General features: G+C 37.8%; 1 protein-coding gene across 2 annotated transcripts in view; it reads left to right on the forward strand.

The window, feature by feature from the left end:
- Positions 1-10966, forward strand: part of LOC124605121 (biorientation of chromosomes in cell division protein 1-like 1) — a 90547-nt gene extending 79581 nt beyond the window's left edge. For both annotated transcript variants that reach the window (XM_047136597.1, XM_047136596.1), the window contains exons 4-7: positions 4354-8973; positions 9070-9148; positions 9257-9381; positions 10220-10966. In XM_047136597.1, coding sequence (XP_046992553.1) covers positions 4354-8973; positions 9070-9148; positions 9257-9381; positions 10220-10296 — 4901 coding nt within the window. In that variant the 3' untranslated portion in view covers positions 10297-10966. The remainder of the gene's footprint in view (positions 1-4353; positions 8974-9069; positions 9149-9256; positions 9382-10219) is intronic.
- Positions 10967-24020: the final 13054 nt, after the last annotated feature.

Raw genomic sequence — 24020 nt, forward strand, 5'->3', positions numbered from 1 at the left:
GAAATTAAATTTAATGAAACAAGCGTTTTAGCACGAACATCCCATTATCATGTGCGCACGTATAGAGAAGCAATAGAGATTCACAAACACCATAATTTTAATAGAAAAGAGGAAGTTTTAAAGTTGGACAAAATATGGATCTCGACGTTCCCCCAGCAGAATGACAATCGATTACTCTTAATCGAGAATGATGACGCCTTCCAAAGATAGGCATACCGTCAACATCACATGATGGATGGTGGTGCCCTCTATGCGCTCTATAAATGCAAGAGTACCTGGAATTTTTAACATCAGGAGAATATTGTTTAGCTTCAGTATGAGATCATTTTTAGGTTCAAGGTGAGAAACTCTGAATAATGAATACTATTTATATCTTCTGTATCTAAGTCTCTTCTTTTCATTTCTTATTTTAAGCAATATGAAATTACATTCATTCACATCTCACCAGAAAATTAGAACTACTATCCATATCTCTCTAGTTGTATCAATTCTTTACATAAATAGTTTTAATATAAATTAATAAGTCCATTAAATATGACAATTAATGAATGTTTTGCTACACATGAAACACTGCAGAATAGCTGTTTGTTCTGTTAAATGTGTGCACCCATTTGTAAGTGAACACATGACATGATGATTCTGTAGACTTGTCCATTGCTTAATCGAAAATGTAAGTAATCAGATAGTTCTTTGTCTTCTACTCATGAAGGAACAATATTTTTGTATAAGTAAACATTTCTTTGTTGTTATTCTGTTTTCACATCAGTCACTGCATAATTGTAATACTTGTTTCTGTGAAACCATATGTGTACTTTTTCTTGATTGTAATTTTTGTTTGTTTGAAACTGTACAATTCTTCCTAGCAGTGTCAAGACATATTCGTTTAGCTGCAGGATAAGTTAAAATACAACTTCAAAAGTTGAAGTCATGAAGTTGCCATTTGCTGCCTATATTTAACAATCATAGTTCTGTTTTTCTCATAATAAAGGTTTGTTTGTCATTTTCTGTATCTGGTATCCTTAACTCTTTAAATATTATTTCTCATTCTTGTGTCATATCCCACAGTTAATAGATAAATAAATGTGGACACCTGTACATATTTCCAGAAAAAAAAACTTATTAGGTTACCTTCCAAAGTTAATGTTAAATAATTTCTGGCATAATTTTGTCCTTAAATTTGTCAACATTGCATGAATAACTCATCTTAAAGCTCTTTCACAAAGAAAGTTTCTTTTACATCTGAATGTAGACTTCACTTAAACATTCCCTCCAGATAGCACATTTTCCTCACTTGCTAAGTGATGTGTGTTCAAAAAGATGTGTAGTAGATATGAACCTGCCAGTCTTAGTAAGAGGCTGGTAAATATTCTTAATGGTTTTCCAGGTAAGTAACTAGTTATTCTTTGTAGAATTACTGTTTTATATAGGTACGAATGTTACCGTTTTATGGGCTAGTTCTGAAAATGTAATCATAGTTGGATCTGTAGAGCTCCTATGTAGTGTACTGTCATGTACTATTCCACTTCTTGGTTAACATCGTGCTGGGAGGCTTTTACACTACACATCACTGTATAATGCTGTGGTTCATTATCAAGAATTTTGTAAATATTAGCCTCCAAGTAAAGGAAAGCAAAATTCAACATCTGTCCAGGATAGTTTGATGAATGTGTTTCAATTGCAAATGGATTTTTGGCTTACCTGAAACAGCAGTTGGTCCTTCAAAGTTCACGTTGATGGTAATGGATTTCTGGGAACAGCTGTACACATAGTGGAAACTCCTGACACAGTCATCTTTAGGAATAGCATTCAGTTGGGTTGTAACATTATGTTGCACTTGAGTTGTAACATTACATCAGATCTCCAAAAAGTCCAAGGGAGACAAGTCTGTGGAGTAGGGTGGCTGATTAAGTGACACAACTCCCCCAGGAACTGCTGTTCTGGAAAGGCAGTGTGTGGCCAGACAATTCCGTGGAGCAATGTCCATCCAGTTGCCTTCTTTGGCATACGGGGGTGTACCCACTTCATCTGTTACAGCAGACAGTTCAGTATTTCCAAATAGGAAATGGTATTTATCATGGTGCCCTCAGAGAGGAATTCTTTATGAGTGGGACCCTCAGACCCGAAGAACACCTTGAGCAGAACCTCTCACTATGCACCTTCTGGTTTTTCAATGACTCTGCTCCTTCTTGTTTTTTGGTGACCCAGGACCTGTCAGGACTTACTATGACACTTGCCTTCAAGGTGTTGCTTGTGACGGTGGTTTGGGTCTCAATCTGCCAGGCTGATGAGGTCTCCAGAGGCATTAAGTCAAAGTGGTGTTTGTTCCAGTGTCAAAGTGGGGAATGAGGTAACAGAAAGCTTGCATTTAACCAAATCCTGGTGGCTATGAAGTGAGCTGTCTCATGACTGATTCCCTCTTCCCATACTATCATTCATACTGTCACATGACTATCCTGGAACAAAAGTTCTTTCGCTTTCTGTATGTTTTTCAGAGTGTGTGGGAAGTTGCATGCCAGCCAGTTCAGGGGGCGCCTTCCAGGGTGTCTCACTCTTCTTGGAAGCATTTAAACCACTCATAAACATACTTGAAGGTGATAGCATGTCCTTTGTAAACTGTTGTCTAATTTTCCTTGTTTGCTAATTTTCCAAGTCTCAGACAGTACAGCATATTTGTTCGCTAATCCATTTTCCATTTCAACTGCTTGCACTTCACCTTCACTGTACATTGTGCTGCTTACACAAAAACACATGCACAGTGCCATTGCGAACATTTTCAGAAATGTCTTAACCTGTCCAGTACAGGGTTTGGCAGTGGCACACGTGAGCTGTATGACACCATTCACCAAACTTCCTGGACAGAGGTTGTGTAATAATGGAAATACTGTGACACAGAGACCCTTCAGTTTATATAACCTCATTACATTTCTTCATTGTCCACTTATAAGAAAAAGGAAACAAAGAGAAGCACATTTCGAAAGACTTGACAAACGGTAAATGGAACTAGCAAATCTCCTACATGGATACAGCGAAGTGTATCTTTCATATGATGGGATCCTGGTTCTGTATCAATACTGGTTACTGCAGTAGATGCTTTGTTGGGTACAGTTTTGAAATATAAAATAATACAAAAAGGCAAAAATCACCTGTTGCCTTTACTGGCTGCTAAATTCCTCTCCAACTCAATATTGCTACTAAAACAACTGAATTTAACAATTGGTGGTATAAAGTACATGGTTGCAATTTCATTTACTAACTGATATGCTAAACAAAACACACACACACACACACACACACACACACACAAGAACAGAAAGAAGCTTTTACTGAGTACAGTGTCAGGCACATCTGCTCTAACAAGTCTCATGATGAACTGACAGACTTAGATATAGATGTTTCGGGTGAACAAACATTTAAGGAGCGGAGAGAGTGAGGGAGAGGAGGTAGATGTAGAGTAAATGAAATAGTGTTTAGTGCTTCTTTTTCATCAGCAGTTACAATGATGGTGAATGCAGCTGTCAAAACATGAGTACTACACGAATTATTGAATCTAATATATTAAGTAGTTTAGAAAGAAATTTTAAGATAGGTAGTGAGGCTTTGTATAGAATAGGAAGTGTGTCAGAATGACACACAATCACAGTGTTTTTAATAGTTATACCTGAGACTTAATAAATCTGAGTGAAATTCAGGCATAGAAAATAAGATGGAGATGGTTATTTAGTCAAGTATATGTTATTACATCAGAAAGGAAGTAATTCCTAAACGCACAGTGCTTAAGAGAAAATAAGCCTGAAGTTTATTCAGATATATCTGCTAAAAAAGAAAGGTCTTAAGATTTGTGCTGCAGGTGGAAGTTCAGAAAATCCATTACATGTGTCATGTCTATCATTGCCAGTGTTTATTTGTGATTTTTCTAGATAAAATCAGCTATTTACTTAGCTTTTTTGCACATGTTAGTACTTGTATACCACTGTGACATGTTTTATACTTCTATACCCAAGATTAATTATTTTATTTCATATAGAGATAAATTTTTGGAAGCTGCAAATTGCATAAACAGCATTGTTTCCCTGAAAGTATAATTTTGATCAAATAGTCAATAGCAGGGGAAAATAAAAAATAGCAAAAGTTTAATAAACAGTATCTAATGTTGCTTTCTTCCTATGTTCTATGAGTGTATGTTAATACAACTTGTAGATATGAGGTAACATTCGTTCCATGAAAGTAATTTTAGAAAATGTTTTCTGCTGTTTGTAACATTTTCTCGCAATGACTAACGCACACAATATTATTTTGTATTTGATGCAATACAGTTTTGCTCCTGAGATATATTACTAAAAATTCTTGTTGCAGTTACCATGTGCCCTCCACCAATACAGCAGCCTCCTGAAAAGAAACCTGAGCCCCTTCAGGTTCTTAGTGAGATGCTTCCAAAAGATCTGGATCCCATTTCTCCAGAAAGTGATACCTTCAAAGATGATGACGATGATGTTGATAATGAAGATAATGATAATGATGATGAAGAAGAAGAAGATGAAGAATTGGATAATAATGATGATGGACTAGATAAGAGTAAAGTTACTGAAGAAGAAGAATCATCTCCACCATTTGAACCAATAGAAAGAATACATTCAAACCATGATTCAAATGACAGCAATTTGTCTGATATATCAGGTCTCAGTAGCGAAGACAGTCAGATTTCCGACATTTCATTTTCTGACAGTAAAAAAGACGTGTCTGTTCCAAAATGTCCAGTGTCAGATGTAGTAAGCCAGGATAGCCAACTGTCCAAAGTATCATCTAACAGCAGATTATCTATGGAGTTTTCAGATGAGCAGAAGGAGTCTTCGAAAATACTTGCTAATGACAACAAAGAGGGGGCTTTTTCCCAAATTTCAGAAGATTCTTTGAAACAAAAATTTGAAGGAATTGCTTCGTTTTCACAACAACATGTTTTTAGCCATTCACCTCATGTGACAGAAGAACATCAGGATAAAAGTAAAGATGTGCAGATAAATGAAGAAGTGCTCAGGAACAAACACTCACAAAGCAACACAGAAAGCATTGTTAATAAATTACAAAAGTGTGAATTTGATTTTGCTGATTCAGCTAGCATTCAGACAGAAGAGACACCAAAAAACAGTATTGATGAAAATGACTCCCAATCACAGCTTTATGCAGGAATGGAATCATGCAATGTAAGTGAAGCAGAGGTCTCAGCTGCAAAACCTAAATGTAAAATGGCAATTTTTTCTTCTATTTTTAAAGACAATAAAATTGAAAATCAGGATAATCTTACAAATAAATCTGGAAATGATTACAGTTGGGATGATAATCTGAACAGTAATTATGACTCTCTTGAGGTTTCTGAACAGAGCAGTATGGTGGAAAAACATACTGATAATTTTGGCGAAGATAATGTTAATGAAATATATTGTAGTGAAGGAAATCCTATCACTCCAACACTATCTGATATCAAACAAAAAAACATAGTTCCTGCAAACAGTACAAGTGTTAACTTTAAGAATGAAGATACAGAAACATTTTTGCTAAAAGATAATTCACTTGATGGGTACAGTAAAATGGACCACATTGACATCAAAAGTGACACACAATTTGAGACAGACACTGACACAAAAGACAGCCAGTCCCTTCAAGGTATCCATCATTATGATAGTATCCAAGAATCATTTAACACAAATGACTCTCAGCTACTAATTGGAAAATTCAAAGAACATGAAGGGGAAGCTAAAAGTATTACCTCCATGGGTATCCCACCCGGGGATGAAACAAAAGATAATAAACAGTTTATTAAAGAAGGACACAATACAAAACAACTTAAATGTGAAGCTGAGACTAAAAGTGAAACAGATATGTCACACGATAGAAGTAGCAGTCTTGAAGAAGTTTCTTCAAGAAAAGAAAATATTAAAGAACCACATAGAGAACAGGGAAAGAAAGAACACTGCAAAGATAATTCTCAGAGTGACAGACACACAAAGGATGGGACCAAAGAACGTTCAAGATCTGAAAAGGAAATTACCAAAGATCGAAGCCGACATGACAAACTTCCAAAAGATAGTAGCAAGGAACATATGAAACATGATGACAGAAAGTCAAAAGAAGGAACTAAGGATCACTCCAAGCGTGATGACAGCAGAGAAAGAAACAAGCAAAATGAGAGAAAAGAACGGAGTAAAAGAGATGACAAAGAAATAAGTAAAGATAAACACAAACATGAGGAAAGAAGTGACAGAGAACGTTCAAGACATGACTCTAAATCAGAGAAAGAAAAGATAAGGGATCACTCTCGCCATGATGAGAAAAATGACAGAAACACGTATAAAGATCGAAAGGAAGCAGGTAAAGATAGCTCAAGGAGAGAGAAGTCTAGAGAGGATAAGTCTAGCAAAACATCAGAGAAAGATAAAGGGAAGCAGGAAGAAAAAAGCGACAAATACAAAACTAAAATAGATGAAAAATCCAAGAGTGAAAAGGAGAAGGCAAGAAATGAAAACTCATCCTCAAAACTGACTCATCAGGACGCAGAACAGAAAGAAAAACATAAATCAGATAGCAAACGAAGTAAAGATAAATATAAAAGTGATAAAACTAAGCATGTCTCTGATGGGAAGCCTAGAAAATCTAATGATGACAAACCAGAAAAAGAAATAACTAACAAAGAAGACCAAAAAGAAAAGATGAGAGATCAATCTAAAACTGAGTCTGGCGAAAGTGCAGAAAAATCACATAAAGACAAACAAAGAATTCATGAAAAGAATGAAAAAGATAGGAAAGGTCATGATAAGAGCAGGGAAAGCAGTAGTAGCAGTAGCAGCAGAAAATCTGATAAGAAAGGCGAAAACAAATCACAAAAAAATGAAAATAAAGATAAAGAGAAAAAGAAGGAAAACAAGAGCAAAAGTGCACCGGATGATCATTTTGTTCACAGAGACAAAAATTCAGAAGACCGTAGGTCGACTGATAGAGACAGCAATGGTACTTCATGTGATAAGTCCCAGGGAAAGAGTACAGAATCTCAGTCTTCACAAAAACAAGAGAAGAAAAGCAGTAGGCATAGTGGCACTGGAAAAACAGAAGGTGGTGTCACTGAATCACAAGATACAAATGCAAAATCTGAAGAGTGCAATGAAGATGACTCCCCTTCAAAATCACCAGAGTCATCTCCATCTTCCTTACTTCCATTAAAAAAACGACCTCTCCATCAGCATTCTGAGAGCGAAGAGGAGTTAGATGAGTATTCATGTAGCAATGACTCTGGAAAATTGGTACTGAAGTTAAAAAAACCAAAAATTGCTGCAAACATTTTTGAGATCAAGAAAATAATGCAGCTACGAAAATCAATGGCCAAGATAGAAAATCGAAACAGATATCACAATGGTAAGCACAGTGAAATAAAGGATCGGAGGGGGAAACAGCAGAATGATACTGAAATCTTAGGCACAGCTGGTGTTAAAGAAGGAGAATTGCAGTCCTCTGATCCAGTGGGTTTCCAGGTTTCAGAGTGTGAAGATGCATTGACAAATGATGAAGATAAATTGGTGTCTCAGGAAGGTATACCACTGCCAGCAAAAGAAACCGTACTGCAGAATGTGAAGCAAAATACTCATATGCATACAGACAATGAGACAGTTCCAAGTAGTGTTTTCAAGCCTGAAGAAGAAGATTCTCCTAATGAAGACAGTGATGACCATGATAACAGTGATGTAGATGGTGATCTCACACATTTTGAACAAGCGTCAGCACAACAGACAGAAAATCTTGCAGCTTATATAAGAACTTATGAAGAAAACCTTTATTCAAATCCTATTTGTTTCACAGATTGTAGTGACAGTGATAATGAAGAAACATCAACCTCTCACTCACTTTCACATTTGAAGTGTAAAGTTGTTAAGGAAATAGTTGACAAATATGTGCGTCAGCATTTTGGGTTTGATAGTGACCTTACTGTTTCTGTAACAGAAGCAAATAGTGCTGCTAAAACATTGAGATCTGAAGACATCACTGGTGAAACAAATGACATTCCTACATTGTCTAAATCTAAAACAAATACTGGAAAGGATGTACCAGGTGGAATTCCTAAAAAATCAAGAACAGCAATTGACAGTTCAGGCACAGCTTATTATGAAACAAACAAGAACATTGTAGATAACAGCCAGAGTTCCTCTGAACTTAATCATGCCAAGTTTGATGCTAGTGCAACAAGCAAGAAACTACCCAAAGGCTATGTTCTGGAGTGGGTTCCTATGGCTACCACAGATATAGATAGTAGTGACAATAATGCAGTACATTCTCACAAAAGGCATTTTAAAAGAAATGGTGGTGGTAGTGGTAAAACAAAATCTACTGGGAACATATACAAGCAAATAAATACGGAACAAAAGGCAGAAGCATGTGTTGATAAAATACCATCTGCACCATCAGAAAGTGCTCTCGAACGAGTTTCAGCACCTGAAGTACGTGAGACTCCACATCTCAATTCTGAGCCTGATAACTCACATGCTGTGAACTGCACTCCCAGCAACGGTCCAGATAATCGTTATGTAATTGCAGACTCTGATGAGGATGAATATGTTGGAGATGAAAAGTCTAATGTAGACAACAACATTGACAAAAGCAGTTCAGATGATGAGAAAGTACCACTATCTGCTGATTTAATTTTCCATTCTCTGAGAGACTTGATGCTAGAGAGTGGTATGCAGAAACAGATTTCACCAGAAAAAGTTATTGGCATAACAGAAAACCTGCCTAAACCTGCGTCAGAACCAAGACGCAACTTGTTAGGTCGCAGTAGACGACCTGGACTTGGCAGACCTGCTCCTGGAAAAGGTGTAGTAGTGGACAACAGTAACAGTCGGACATCTACACCTGATTTTGTCATGCCACTGAGTCCCGAGAGTGATGTATCAGCATCATCTGGAGAACAGAACAAAAAAATAGTGGACAACAGAGGTTAGTTTCAGTATCCTATCACATATCTGTAGCTGATATTTTTCAAACATTTATAATAATTGCTCTTTTACAAAAGTTTGTTTTTTGACATTACAGAAGCAGGAAACATAGGAGACGGTGATGTGGATACTGTGAATTTGAACCAAGAGGAGTCTGAAAGCAAAAGAACACTGAGGTAGATTTCAGTTTGACTAGCAGCATTAAGCTTTACATATCTGTGAAATGTACAGAGAGACCACGTATACAATTTTTCTATAAGCTTTCATTCTTGCTTTCTATTTAGGAGTGCCACAACAACTTATCGTGGCCAACGGTACAGCAGTGATGAATTGTATAAACCAAGGCCACTTTTCAATGTAACTTCAAGGCGTGCCAAATCAAAACAACAGTCCCCACCACTACCTGAAGGTGAGATAACAATGGTAACATTCTCATTAGCCTGTATGCCAGTTCTACGTAGTTTTGATTTTCCAAAACTGAATAATTGGACAAATCTATTGAGTTGCTCCATTTTTACTGTTGAAAAATATACCTATGAAAGTTCATTGCAAAATAAGGTCATTTTGTATATTTAGTGAGCTAATTGACTGTTTGGCCTGGATTGACACAAATGCTGTCAAATTTTAAGTAACATATACTACTGTACAGAGGTTAATACATACAATACACCTTGTTCTTGAATTCCTCCACCTGTCTGTGCTACGTAGTAAATTGCATCTATATTGAGTAATTTGAGAAGAGAACTTGCAGAATGCATACAGAAAATATGAAAAGCACCTACTTACCTCTTAGGAAACTTTATGAGCAAGTAAGGGATCAACAGAAATGAATCTTCAGCTTTCACAACTAGAATTTCCTGTGTGAAAAGCTCAAGAAAAATATTTAGAGATTTAGCAGTGATTTTTCCCCCCTGATACTTTGAGTGTTTCTCCACGGATGTACACAACTTTTTCCTTTTCATATGTGTGCCCCAACGCACTACTTCTTTGCCTTGTGGAGGAATTCCTTGTTGTGAGAGCTCAAGATTAATATTCTTTAATTACTTTTTTCTGTAAATTTCATGCCAGCTGTTCTAGTAATGGCGAAGTTTAAGTAAGTATATTTTATCTACCAAAAGTATTATTTATATATTTTACTTTTCATTTGTAACTTTAATCATATTTTGTGAAAATATTTGTTCCACTATACCTGAGTATATATTTTGCATTTGGATATGCTTCTTTACAGTTTGTTCCTTTGTTTCCAGAAGTGACAGTGAAGAAGCGTCGGTCAACTGTTGAAGGATGTGAATCCTCTCATTCTGAAAAAGGCACATACAGATGATTAACAACTAGGTTTGAATGAGTTTTTATCCCTCAGATTCCTATTAAAACCAGGGTGAAAACTCACACATTGTGTACTTAAACTGTATATTAGAGGACATGACAAATGTAAAAAGGTTATGAGTAAGACAGTGCAAGAGTTTGTATTGTACATAGTATACATATAGTAATAAAAGACTGTAGATTCTGCAGACTCGAGTGCAAGGTGAACAGAATTGGACTGGATGTATGGAAAGAATTCCTAGAAAAACCGAGATTACAGTTACAGTAGTTATAAAAACTCAGTGTATTGAATGTTTAGTCTTTCAAATCAGTAGCAATTTGAACACTAAGAAATTCAAGAATATTGACTGATGTACAGAACTCTATCTTTCAGTTGCAATTCTACTTACTTTGTATAAATAATTCTTATTTATATACTTTTGCAATGTGTCTACATTCATTTCAAAAGTTGGCACACCAGCATAGTTTCATACCACCAATGTTACCATTTTTGTTTTATTAGCTGTGATAATTTGTACAGCAAGAAATTTGCAGTTTTTACATTTATGACTGTGTAAAATTTAAATTTTACAGTACAGACTTTATGTTCATGGAATTCCTGTGTTTTCATTTCCGAAAAACATGTTGTTTCTGTTTTTATGCAACTGCAGGTTCAGTGACATTTGATTATACTCTCTTCTTTTTTTTTTTTTTTCTTTTTTTACAAAAAATAATAAGATGAAAATATATTGTCACGATAATAACTGGTATGTACTTAATCAACAAAATAAAATTGTAATTTTTTAAGATATATCAGTAATATTTTGTGTTTGATATTTTATTTACCATTTTCCGTAGTTCCCAATCAACAATTCTGGTCAAAGATAATATTAGCATCAACCAAAAGTTAAGCTAGTAATCTCATTTATGGTGTTACAAGCAAACAATTCAGTCTGATACTTGCTGGTGTGTATGTGTGTGTGTGGGGGGGGGGAGGGGGGGGGGGTGATCGAATGGACATACACACACAGTAATTTTTACGGCCAAGTCATTATCTCACAACAGACTTTCTTGCTTTCCTAAATACTTTACGCGTGTGCCAGGACTGTTGGTCAATCAGTTAAATTGAAATTAACAAATGGTATGCACAACAGCAGCAACCACTATTGTTTCAGATGATACCCTTGCCTACAAGATTCATCTAAAAAGATAAGTACAATAAATAGAAATTGTTCATGAAATTATATAACTTTTTGTAACAACGAGCAGCATGTGGGAAAACTGCATTACCAAGAAAAATACACAATAACTATCAATGCAACTGTCAGTCTATTACTTCTTTAATCTAAGCCTTCCACAGTCAGTCAGTGTGGAAAATGAAGTCACTAGCATAGTCAGATCCAGCCACTGTTCTCATTAGAATGAAGCACCATTACCATTCAAAGCAGTAGATAGCTCCTTCACTGTCAACACCCATGATTAACAGCAGTGGTCACTGACATCCAATCTGAGATTATGACCTGTGGAAGCCATGAGAGGGATGTATAATATATGTCTAGGAATACATGAGTGTTACAGACATGAAAGTTATTTCACAAACTATTGTTGTATAGTTCGCTTATGAGGGGAAACTACTAATTTTTTCACACTCTTTCAGTATTTTAAGCTTTCAGCACAATTCACATTTATTTTCTTGAGGGCATGTCACCCAAAAAATGATCATAGTGATATATAACTCTTGTTAACAGTGATGAAGTCTTGCATGTAAAATAAGGTACAACAATCAACATTATGTAACACTTCTCAACACCCATTAATCGTTGTCAGCTCCTGTGCTTCAGTTGAGGAGGGAGCACCAACAAATGGAGAACAGATTGTCTTTGCATGAAGGTGTTAATGCAGGATTTTTGTTTTAATTTCCTACTCTAAGTGAACAATGAAACTGTTTCTACTTTCTGCAAGTTATTTACTTGTATCTTCTCACTGTTTTCTGTAACTGTAATTGCCTTTCTGATATTTTTGTTTCACTGCTGTCCTGTTTCCATGAAATTATGCATAGCACACATACTACAAGATTAGAAAAGCCACCTGCAATGTTTGGAAGAACTGCTGCTTTAACGCAAATTTGAAATAATGAAAAGCTTGTTGCACAAAAATACCCACAGATATTTCCATTGTGTGAGAAGAAAATATTGAGATTACTGATATTTGTGGCACGGCTTGGTTAATGAACATGTGACTTCTGTAGTGTTTGATTAATGAAGAGTAGGTAGATATTATCAAATTATTTTATGTTGTAAGGTTTTTCAGACTCTGGAAATTTTGTTGCTGTCCTTCATACATCACAGGTTTTCGTATTGAATCCCCAGCGTTGAGGCACCTATGACAGGGTGAGATGCAATCTATGGAATAGAATGGTCATTCTTGCTGTTGTAATCGTAGACTTCAGGAACAGTGGTCACTTGTTGCCCATAGGACATCTGTTGCCATATCAAGAAGAATGCCTCTATTAGAATCCATTGACAGTAATATCATTAAGAAATGTATAGATTAGTAAGTAATAATTGCATACTCCTGTGTATTTTATATATGGTTATACTTTTATTTCACAGACCTTACATCACACAGTGCATTTTAATACCTTTGACCTAAATGGCGACATAATAATACTATAAAGTAGTAATGAAATTTCAGTGTTGTAGAAATCCACTGTGTAGGGCCAAATCCTTTCCATACTTTCAGCTGCGATAGTGAATGTCATTCAAAAAAATTTAAAGTCGAAAACAAAAGAAATCCTACCCCTCTTCAGCACAAACCTACTCTAAAAACAAAAATAAATATGAACACAGATGACTGAAGGTATTCACTTATATCTTGAAGTCCCTTTTCTATCAGCCTATTTCTTTCATTCCTCAAGTCATTATTAGACCTGAGCACAATCCACAAAGATTTCCAGTTAATGCAGGTCTTTAAAATTATGTCGGGAAGCATCATGACTGCAAATTCAAAATTCCAGATTCAGCAATTTTTCTCAAAACAAATTTGATTGTTTTGTTTCACACTGTGTTCTGAGTCACTCTGCAATAGTTCAGTTATCTCGGTTACTTAAGATGTGTACTCACCTGTTTTCTAGATGGCATAGTAAAATTTCTGGTCAGTGCAAGACTGGTAACTGCACTGCATAGCATCTGACATGTACAATGGAGCATGTCATAGATATCCTTGTTTCCTACTCTAAAAACAGATATAAATAGGAACAGAGTAGACTAGAGGTGTTCACTTATAACCCTTGTAGTCTGATAAAAAACTGAAGTACAAGCACTTAATTAGGAACACAGTAACAACTAAGTGTACTTGCTCCATTTACCAACACAACAGTTCCATGATATGGTATGTTTTACACTGGGTTGATAGAAATGCTGCAGCCTTGCTTCAGCTACAGTGATTCTCTTTCCCAGTAACACTGAATGTGTGTTTACATCGTAAACTGATAAAAAATCACAACATTTAAAAAAGTTATAAGGGATAATTTTGATTCTAACAGAGATATTTATTTCTGGTAGCTTCACTGCTTTTGTGGTAACAAATGAATTCAGTAAATATCTATATATCCGAAGCTGCACAGTAACCGTCTAAAGCTACACAATGAGCTTACATTATATTTCATTGATGGCCAATCAAAATTTATAAATTACAACTGTTAAGGAACATATAATCAAATGGATTTAGGAGTTCATACCATCAGTTCATTATAAAAGACACATTTTGCATTTCTAGTCATGCTTTCTGTGTCAGGCATATCCAGTACCATAACTGTTTTCATAGTCATCTGTTAAGGGTACGATATTGCTCTGTAACATCATTTTAATTTATTCTCACCCAAAAAACTAGGTAATTAATTTTCACTGTGTATGACATGTGAATGAGAAACATTAACCTTAAACAAAATAAGGAAAAGGGGGGAACAAGAAAGATGCTATATTGAATTGTATTGCTGAGCTGTTTGGTGATCTTTCTTCAAAGCTCTGCATCTATGCCTACTTGTTGCTTTAACTTGAACACCAACTTCATTTATTTGTGCTGTGCATCTTTTTACCAGTGCTTCTGCTGGAGATTTATAATCACGATACTGATATGCATATTTTTGGTGATCAGTCTTCTTGCAGAACCAATTATTTGGTAGACTCCTGATTTACATTCTGTGTTGGTGCACATTCCTTTCATGCATTAACCCAATGCAAATTCCAGCTTGTAATTTTGTCTGCAAACACAACCAACTACTGCAGATCTTTGCCCACAAGGGTAATTTCGAAGGAAATGAAGCTTGTTGTAGGAGCACACTCTATAACAGATACAGCAAAGTGCATAGAGAGATCTGCATCTTGCTTTAAACATTTTCAAGAAAAACATGTAAGCTACATCAGTCACTGTACACTCATGATAACATTTTTGTCATTTGGCACCAACTGCTCATGCAAAAACAGTAATTTCCATTGTAACTACAGCATCATTGGTTTCACTGTATTACATTTTGAACAAAAGTATAGAGTTCTGAATGACAAGCTTTTCTACAGTCTTCTTGTGCTTTCCTCCTCCACAATTACCCGAGGAGAAACAAAATTAACTGTATCTGTTATTCCTTGCAGACACCTACAGGCAAAAAAAAGGGTTGTGTAACATGGAGAATATAAATAAATATGAGCCAATAGGAAATACTGCAGTTATAAAACACAATATAATGTGTTCATTTTTCAATAATAAATAACAATACAAATTTGTTTTTTGTTCAGAATAATCACCATCTATAACCCCTAATGGTAGTTCATTCCAATCCTCATTTACATTCATACATATTTATTATCTTTGAAAATACTTATGACCTACAACATCAACATATTACGAAGTAGCTACGAAATTTAAATGCCGCAAAAATCCCCTGTTTAGGGCCAAATCCTTTATGTGATGAGGAATCTCATTTCAGAATAATTTTTTTTAAAATGGGGATGCAAATGCAATCCTAACCTTCTTCCATAGCGGAACAAAAAACTTATGACACGTAATCACTATACGCCTACGAAATAACGCATTTCTTTCGTTAGAGGCTAAATAGCAAGAAGCACGTATACAAAAGCTTCCTGGGGTTTCCATTGTTTGATTTCACTATAAACGTGTGTACACTAAGCTCGCAAAGTTCTTTCACAGAAAACAAAGTGGCTTTTAATATCAAACTTTAAGCGGTTGTATTAAGAAAAGTGCCGTCACATTTGTGCGTCAGGAATTATTATTATTATTATTTTATTTTATTTTTGCATCCACGACCTATGTTGCACAAAACGCAAAGTGACAATATATTTTCTCTGTACCCAACTGAACACGTTAAGTGGTTCATAATTAGAAGCATGATAATAATTAAGTCAATTTGGAGGACAACATACAAAAGGCCAAAAAAGACCGAGAATCCGCGGGGCCTTAATGGCATCCTTGTTCTACACACATATCCCCCTGTGTTGTAGCGGATAAACAGCTACAATTACCAAGCATCAATAAGTCCTCCCGTTAACAAAGTGATTGCATTACAGTTTGGGGTACATTAGTACTCCTCTTTCAAATAAGTTTCTTTTTTTTTTGCATTCGCTGTTTTCAAAAGCGTTCTTGAAACCCTCTACACAGCTAATGCTTTTGGCAAGGAGGTTTACTAGCTATGCGTTGCCTGAAGCTGGTAATTTCACTTCATAATGTATACATAACAGCTGTATCCCGATTTTCTTTCCATTATCCTACATTACAAGCCATATAGCTGAGAGGTCAAACATATTAGAATCTTCCCAAGATCACAGATATAACAGTCGAAGACTATGATATTTCGAGTACAGATGTAAATCGATTGGCTCGTTTCACACAGCTCTTCCGTCGAACTATGAAAATTTGATTGATTCGGCTAAAAATCGAAAAGTTAAGTAGTGTTCACCATTGGTCCTGAAATATGTGGTCTTTAAGATTTCTTCTAGCACCTCAAGACCGTCGAGTCACGAAAAAATTCCGCAATGCATTTCAATGGCAGCTTTCATACAAGTCGTAAAGAGAACGTCGCCTCATGTTAAGGAAATTCACACTGGCTGTCACGTCTCGTCCCGTCAAAACATTCTGTCTTGCACTTCAAATGGTGGCATCCACTCTGGCCATCTCGTTACTTCACGACACCACAGTTTAACATAACAGTCGCGACACTCCGGCTGATTTTTATTACCAATTGCAGTAACAGTGCGCCAAACGACCAGCAAGTGACGCTTCTGAGTCCGATATCGGATGAGGGCTAATACTATGATTTACGTTGATTTGTAAGATTGTTTTTACAATAGACAGCGTATGTAGTGTCACAAAAATCGACAATAACTAAAAAAAAATGATACTACATATGCCATCCTTTAGTTTCTTCAGGATCCTGGGAGATATGAAGCTCCAGCTTACAGGACGGTTTCTTTACGATGTTCTTGTAGCGTTCGGATACTTACTGAAGGTTTGTCCATAAAGCGCCTTGTACGTATAGAATGTCATTACATCACTAGTACAGAGTCTCTTTGTTGGTGCCATGGATCAGATATAGACACTTCTTAAACATAATTACAGTTTGCATTTGATACCTGGAATAAACTAGACTCTTTACTGCTGAAAAGAAAAATGAAGAGTTATTTTTGCTTCTTTGTGACAAGTGTCAAACCCCAGATGCACTCATTTATCGATATCTGGGGCAGCCACTACTTTCTTTGGGTTTTATAAGGAACTTTATCATATTGCCGAGTCTGTTGTGGTAAATGTTTCCTGTGATAGCATTACAAAACTGCTTAACAGTAAGTCAGTGCCTCTGAAACTCTCCAAAAAAATACTGAGTTTGCCACATTTTGGCGATTTTACCTTCTGCTTCGTTCTCATTCCTCCAGTTTTTGAAATATTTATTTTCGTCTTTCCTGCAGGCTAAAGCACAATTTTGCTTACTGGCACCACTTTGACATAGTTATTTAGTGCATTTAACTTACATACTCCCACTACATTACAGACTAAGCAGAAATGAAAAAAATTCCGATTGCTGGTTAAATGTACCACAAAGACTAATGTTTCACAAATATTAAAAATATGTGTTATATATTTCACTCTCGTCTTGCTCCCCCCCCCCCCCCCCCCACCTCCCCAACACACTGAACTTGCAATACAGTTGCCTCCATGACACTTGTTTTAGCTCTTTAGTGTTAACTGCTGAGATATATACCACATAATAGCATGAAGGGAAATGGACAGTGATACATATAAAGAAGTTTGATAGCATCTTATGCACTAATATTTGAAGCCTGTTAATCAGATGCTGAAGACAAGTACTTGAAAGTAATTCCAAAGAGGCAAATTAGTTTATACTTTAATTACAGTGTGTGTGTCTGATTTTTGTTCTCTATGATTATAATTTATCTTCAGTATCTTGATTTCTTATTGGCTTACTTGTGAAGCAGAGTATGCAATTGAGGTGTGAGGATGTCAGCGTTGCAATAAAGAGAAATTAAGGAAGTGTACAGAAAATTTATCTAAATTCAAAGTAGAAATTTCACTCAGTATAACACATCATAATATATTCAAGATTTAATCTAATTCACAGATCTTCATTTAACCTTTTTATTAGTATACATTTCACTTCCTATCTACTTTAAAATCTCTCTCTCTCTCTCTCTCTCTCTCTCTCTCTCTCTCTAACACAAACACAAGCACATTCACTGAAGCGCCAAGGAAACTGGTATAGGCATGTGTATTGAAATACAAGGTGGTGCTATAGTCAGAGCGTGAGCGACGGAACACAGCATCTTTGAGATAGCGAGTGTAGCGTGAATATCAGGAATCCAGTAAAACATCAAATCTGCGACATCGCTGCGGCTGGAAAAAGATCCTGCAAGAAGGGACGACTCAATAGAATCTTACAACGTGACAGAAGTGCAACCCTTCTGCAAACTGCTACAGCTTTCAGTGCTAGGACATCAACAAGTGTCAGCATGCAAACTATTCAACGAAACATCGTCGATATGGACTTTGGGAGCCGAAGGCCCACTTATGCACCCTTGATGAGTGCTCCAAACAAAGCTTTACACCTCGCCTAGGCCCATCGACATTGGACTGTTGATGACTGGAAACACCTTGCCTGATTGGACGACTCTCGGTGCAGATTGTATCGAGTGGATGGATGTGTACGGATATGGAGGCAACCTCATAAATCCATGGACCCTGCACTTCAGCAGGAGACTGTTGAAGCTGGTGGAGGCTCTGTAAGGGTGTAGGACATGTGCAGTTGGAGTGATATGGGACCCCTGATACGTCTAGATACGACTCTGTCAGGTGACATACACACACGCATTCTGTCTGATCATCTGCATCCATTCATGTCCTTGCGTATTCCAACAAACTTGGCCAATTTCAACAGGACAATGCGACACCCCACACGTCCAGAATTGCTACAGAATGGCTCCAGGGACACACTTCTGAGTTTAAACACTTCCGCTGGCCTCCAAACTCAACAGACATGGACGTTATTGAGCATATCTTGGATGCCTTGTAACATGCTGTTCAGAAGAGATCTCCACACCCTCGTAGTCTTTCGGATTTATGGACAGCCCCACAGGATTCATGCTGTCAATTCCCTCCAGCACTAGTTCAGACATCAGCTGAGTCTATGCCACATCGTGGTGCAGTACTTCCATGTACTCGAGGGAGCCCCACACACACGATATTAGACATGTATACCAGTTTCTTTGACTCTTCAGTGCTTGTATATATATAAATATATACAAGGTGTTTGGGGAGAAGAGATTAATATTTTACACAGAGACAGTATAAGTAATTCTGAATAAAAAAGTTATATGAACGTAGGTCCACAAATGCTTTGCTAGGGAGGTATGGGTATTGAAAGGAACTTTAATCCTGCAAAACTGATGTGCACAACCTGAGCGTATACGCAATACAACCGGACTGTAACGTGATTTCCTTGCAAACAATCTTACAGAGAAGTACAGTTATGTTACTAATTTTGTACGTAATGTTTATTTAGTTTGCATTTAGTACATAATGCATTACAACATGCATGTTACATGTATTCAGTTGGAAAAGACGTACCACGTGTTTTACAAATGGCTGTAACACCTATCATACAGATGTAGTACAGTTCACAGAACAGGTTCGAATATCCCACCATGAACGTCAATGCACTTTTGCGCTCTAGCGATAATATGTTGTGTTGCTTGTTCAATTGCATGTGGTTGGTTCCTAATCAATTCAGCAGCGTCCATGATGTGACGAAGCAGTTCATCTGATTTCTTCCAACCCCATAAACAGAAATCTAAAGGTGTACGGTGAAGTGATCTTGGAGGCTAGTTAATATCACCGCCATGGCCAACCCGGCAATTAGGGTAGGTGTGGTTGAGATGGTCCCTCACACTTAAGGTAACATGTGGAAGGGGACCCTCATGCTGAAAGTACATTCCAGTTCACTTGGCTAAAGGAACGTCTTCCAATAGTTCCACAAATGAATTTTCCAAAAAATGCAGGTACCTCTCTCCCATCAATCGCTGATCGATACTAACTGGACCTATCAAAAGGTTACCAATCATGCCGCAGCAAACATGTATGGCAAAACGAACTTGGAAATTGCCATCCACTGAAGCTTGTGTATTTTCCTGTGGCCATCGATGATTATTGCGTGTGTTGTTTATTCCATGTCGTGAAAACTGGGCTTCGTCAGTGAATATTATGTATGGAAGCAAATGACTATTCTCAATTACCCAGTGACCTAATTGAAGTCGTCGGGCAGTGTCACCAACATGGAGACTTTGGATACACTGTATGTGAACTAGATACAGGTTTTCTGCATTTAATGTTTCCCCTACATGTGTCCGTGGGACATTAATATGCAGGGGCATTATTTGTATGCGCATACTGGGAGTTCACTCAACACTTGCAATAATTTCTTCCTGTTCTTGCAACGTTTGTCGACGTGCACGCTCCCACGAAAAATGTCTACCTGGAAGAGAGCCTGTTGCAGGCAGAGTGATAAACACTTTGGCAAACACCCTGCAATCAGATAACCATCGAGTCGGAAAGAGCCTGTGGTATTCTTCTCTTGCAGCGGTAGCACTACCGTCGCAGAAGCGATAAACATACACCATATCTGCGTATTCCTCATTACTAAAGACGTGTGGCATTGTTAGCAGCACTTGTACGACCACAGTTACCACCATACTGTACACAGCTAACCGATCTGTCACCAGTACACTACACAATGCGGCTTACACGGCACAACTGCGCAAACAAGTGTACTACGTGCATCACATGACCACAATATGTGGTAGGTTGCGTAGTGTAAACATGGCATGTACCCATGAGTTGTTTGTAAGAAGATCACATTACGATCCAGTTGTATTACATATACGATCATGTTGTGCACATCAATTTTGCAGAATTGAAGTCCCTTTCAATACCCATACCTCCCTAACGAAGCATTAGCGAACTTACGTTCATATAACATTTTTTGTTCAGAATTACTTATACTATTACTGTTTACAATAGTGACCTTTCCTCCCAAAACACCCGATATATATATATATATATATATATATATATATATATATATATATATATATATGTGTGTGTGTGTGTGTGTGTGTGTGCGCGCGCGCGCGTGCGCTGGCCATGCCTGCCTGTACCGAATGCATTCATGCACGCAGTACAACTATTGGAAACAATAAAGTGATCAATCGGGAATTTGACGAGGCGATTGGGGTTTTAAAGCGCGGTAGAATTCCAAAGGTGGTTCTCTCCACTATATTCGGAAGGAGGTTCGGCCGCTGTGGCCAAGCAGTTCTAGGCGCTTCGGCCCGGAACCGCGCTGCTTCTACGGTCGCAGGTTCGAATCCTGCCTCGGGCAAGGATGTTGTTATGTCCTTAAGTTAGTTAGGTGTAAGTAGTTCTAAGTCTAGGGGACTGATGACCTCAGATGTGAAGTCCCATAGTGCTTAGAGCCATTTGAACCATTTTTCTGAATTGAGAAGGCCTACTGCGTGGTAGAATAGAGACAACAGCAATTACCACCGCAAGAGTGAATCCACTGCGATGCATTGACAAATGCTAAACATGACACACTTAGACGTCAATCCAGATCGTAGTAATAAGTTGTTATGGCAAGACATCAGAGATCGATATCAATTGGGAATTTGGCGTCGTTACTATGTTTTGAAAGCACTATAGAATTCCTAAATTGGTTCTCTCCACAACATTAGAAACGAGGAAGGCCAAATGGATGATAGGACAGAGATAACAGGAAATAGCAATGCAAGGTAAAATCCACTGTGATGTATTGAGAAGCACTATACACGACACACTTAAACCACGACCCAGTCCATAGCAGTAGTTGCCGTGCATAGGTGTCAGAGATCGCTGAAACACTCGTACATCCCACGCACTCACTTCCCAGACGTTCAAACATAACGCACGCGTCGCCTCGTACACTGCAAGTTCTGAACGTCGGTGAAAACTTTTGCTACGGGTGCAGCCGCAGTCGTGGAAGCGCGTAATGTCAGAGTGCACCACCGCCTCCCATGAAGGGCATACGAGAATGATTGGAATCGTAGGAATTTGGAAGTTATCAATGTGTCCACTGTAACTGTACATAATTTTGAATCTTCTCTCACCAACACACACACGTCCGCTTTTGTCGCTCTCTTCCAGCACACTGGTCGCTTCGTCAACCCTCGTAGCCGTGGGCAAGATCAGACAGGCCTGCGCATTCTTTGTATCCGGCCCAGGGTGATCTAATCCGTTACTTCCGGTTGCCGACTCCTCGAGATCATCGCTGCAGCCAGCCGCGGTGCACTGCGAAACTGTAGCTTGGACATATACAGTAGTTCTAAACAATTCCACTCCAACGTAGACCCATCAGCTTAAAAAATCCACTTTACCCAGTCCGAGACAGCGATGTTGTTGACCATACACCTCGAATTTCTCACGCGAAATGTGTATTCCTCCAGTTTATACGAGATAGAAGAAATCGGACGATACACTCTATTTCACATCGCTAAAGTATCGTTACCTGTTGTGAAAATCCTGTACAGGACTATGGCATAGTATTCTTTCATCAGGTAGAAAAATATCTTTTCTCATCTGCCACGTTCTGCATCACAGGACTAGAATATTGAACTCATTTTTGGGTCATGATGAGGTGCTAAGATCTACATCTGTCACAGGACTCCTCCTCGCTTTCAGACTCTCTCTTTTAAGGTAACAGTACAGAGAAGTTGTAAATATGAGGTTTATGCAAAGTATCACTTTACAAATTCGGTAATACATCTGATTTTATTATGATGGTCGTGTCTCCCTGTGTAGGTGAGAGATTCAACTATTGTTAAAAGATATCGCAGCAATGAGAATAACTCCATTTCAAGAGTCATATACGTGGTGCCCTAGAGATCGTTTCCACCCTACTGGCAGCATATCACTGATATAAAATTGATCGGCTAACTAACTAAATTGATCAACATAATCACTTCAGATGGCGAATAACTTTTCTTTTTCAGTAGTTGGACTGCAATCACTAGATAGTTTAAAGGGGAGTCCCTGGAGGGAAGACAATTTTCTTTTCAAGGAACACTACTGAGAACCGAAAATTTAAGCTGACCACAGAAGGACTCTACCGCTAGCAACTTACATTTCGCGTAAAAACCGCGCTGTTAAAAACACGATTACAGCGACTATATTACCGTTACCCTGCATAAAACTGGTATTGGTTCTACAGTTACACACAAGAGTCGCTGATAGCGTTATGCCTTTTGATAAAAAATGCTATCTGTGATTAGGAATCAAGTCTATCCAGTCAACAACATACTTGTATTGGGTCTTATAGAGGTGTCTTTAATGATTACAGCCACTGGTGAATCCGATTCATGCCACTCTCATGTATCGAAACAAGTAACCTTTCTCGAACCTGTCTGCTACAGCAAAACTCCAATGTGGCTTTAGACAGTCCCTCTGCATCTTGTAACTGTTCCTCAGTCTCTGCCCTGCTCTCCCTGCAGCTTTGTCCATGTGATCCTCCCAGTTTAAGTGGAACTGAACAGAAGTCAGAGATCGATACTTCTACCACCTCTTGCAACCTATGTTTTTTGTCACTCGATCGAAATGGGAACATGTTGTTGTAGCTCCACCAACCGTGTACAGTGTGTAAGGCCAGCACCAAAACGAAGCTTTCTCTTGCAACTTGAGGTAGTACAATAGACAGTACAGGAACTGAAAGAAGGATGAGGATTTTGCTACTGCATTGCTGTGCATCTCCAAACTACGTACAGGTACTGCAGTCTGAAGGAGATCTGCATCCTTCAGGGTGCATTCACGTCCGTCACACAAACATTCTCTCTATCGTCATTATATTGTACCATCCAACAGAGAATATAAAACTATGAACTATAAAAACTCCGCTAACTTCATCCGACAGAGAACTCGATAAGATTTTACCGAATCTCTCTCTTCTGATATATCGAAAACAAATACCGTGTGTGCTGGCATCGACCATATGTGGCGATCCTATTGAATATACAGATATTGATCCACTCAGTGATAGAAATCGCTTGCACAGACCGGTGTAACCTTTCATCCCCTGTACTGTGGGAGGGCCATATGCCACAGACTGTCAGTCGCAAGAGAGGGACCCTGCTTTATTGTCTGATA

Source organism: Schistocerca americana, chromosome 3, assembly GCF_021461395.2.
Source record: "Schistocerca americana isolate TAMUIC-IGC-003095 chromosome 3, iqSchAmer2.1, whole genome shotgun sequence".
NCBI lineage: Eukaryota > Metazoa > Arthropoda > Insecta > Orthoptera > Acrididae > Schistocerca > Schistocerca americana.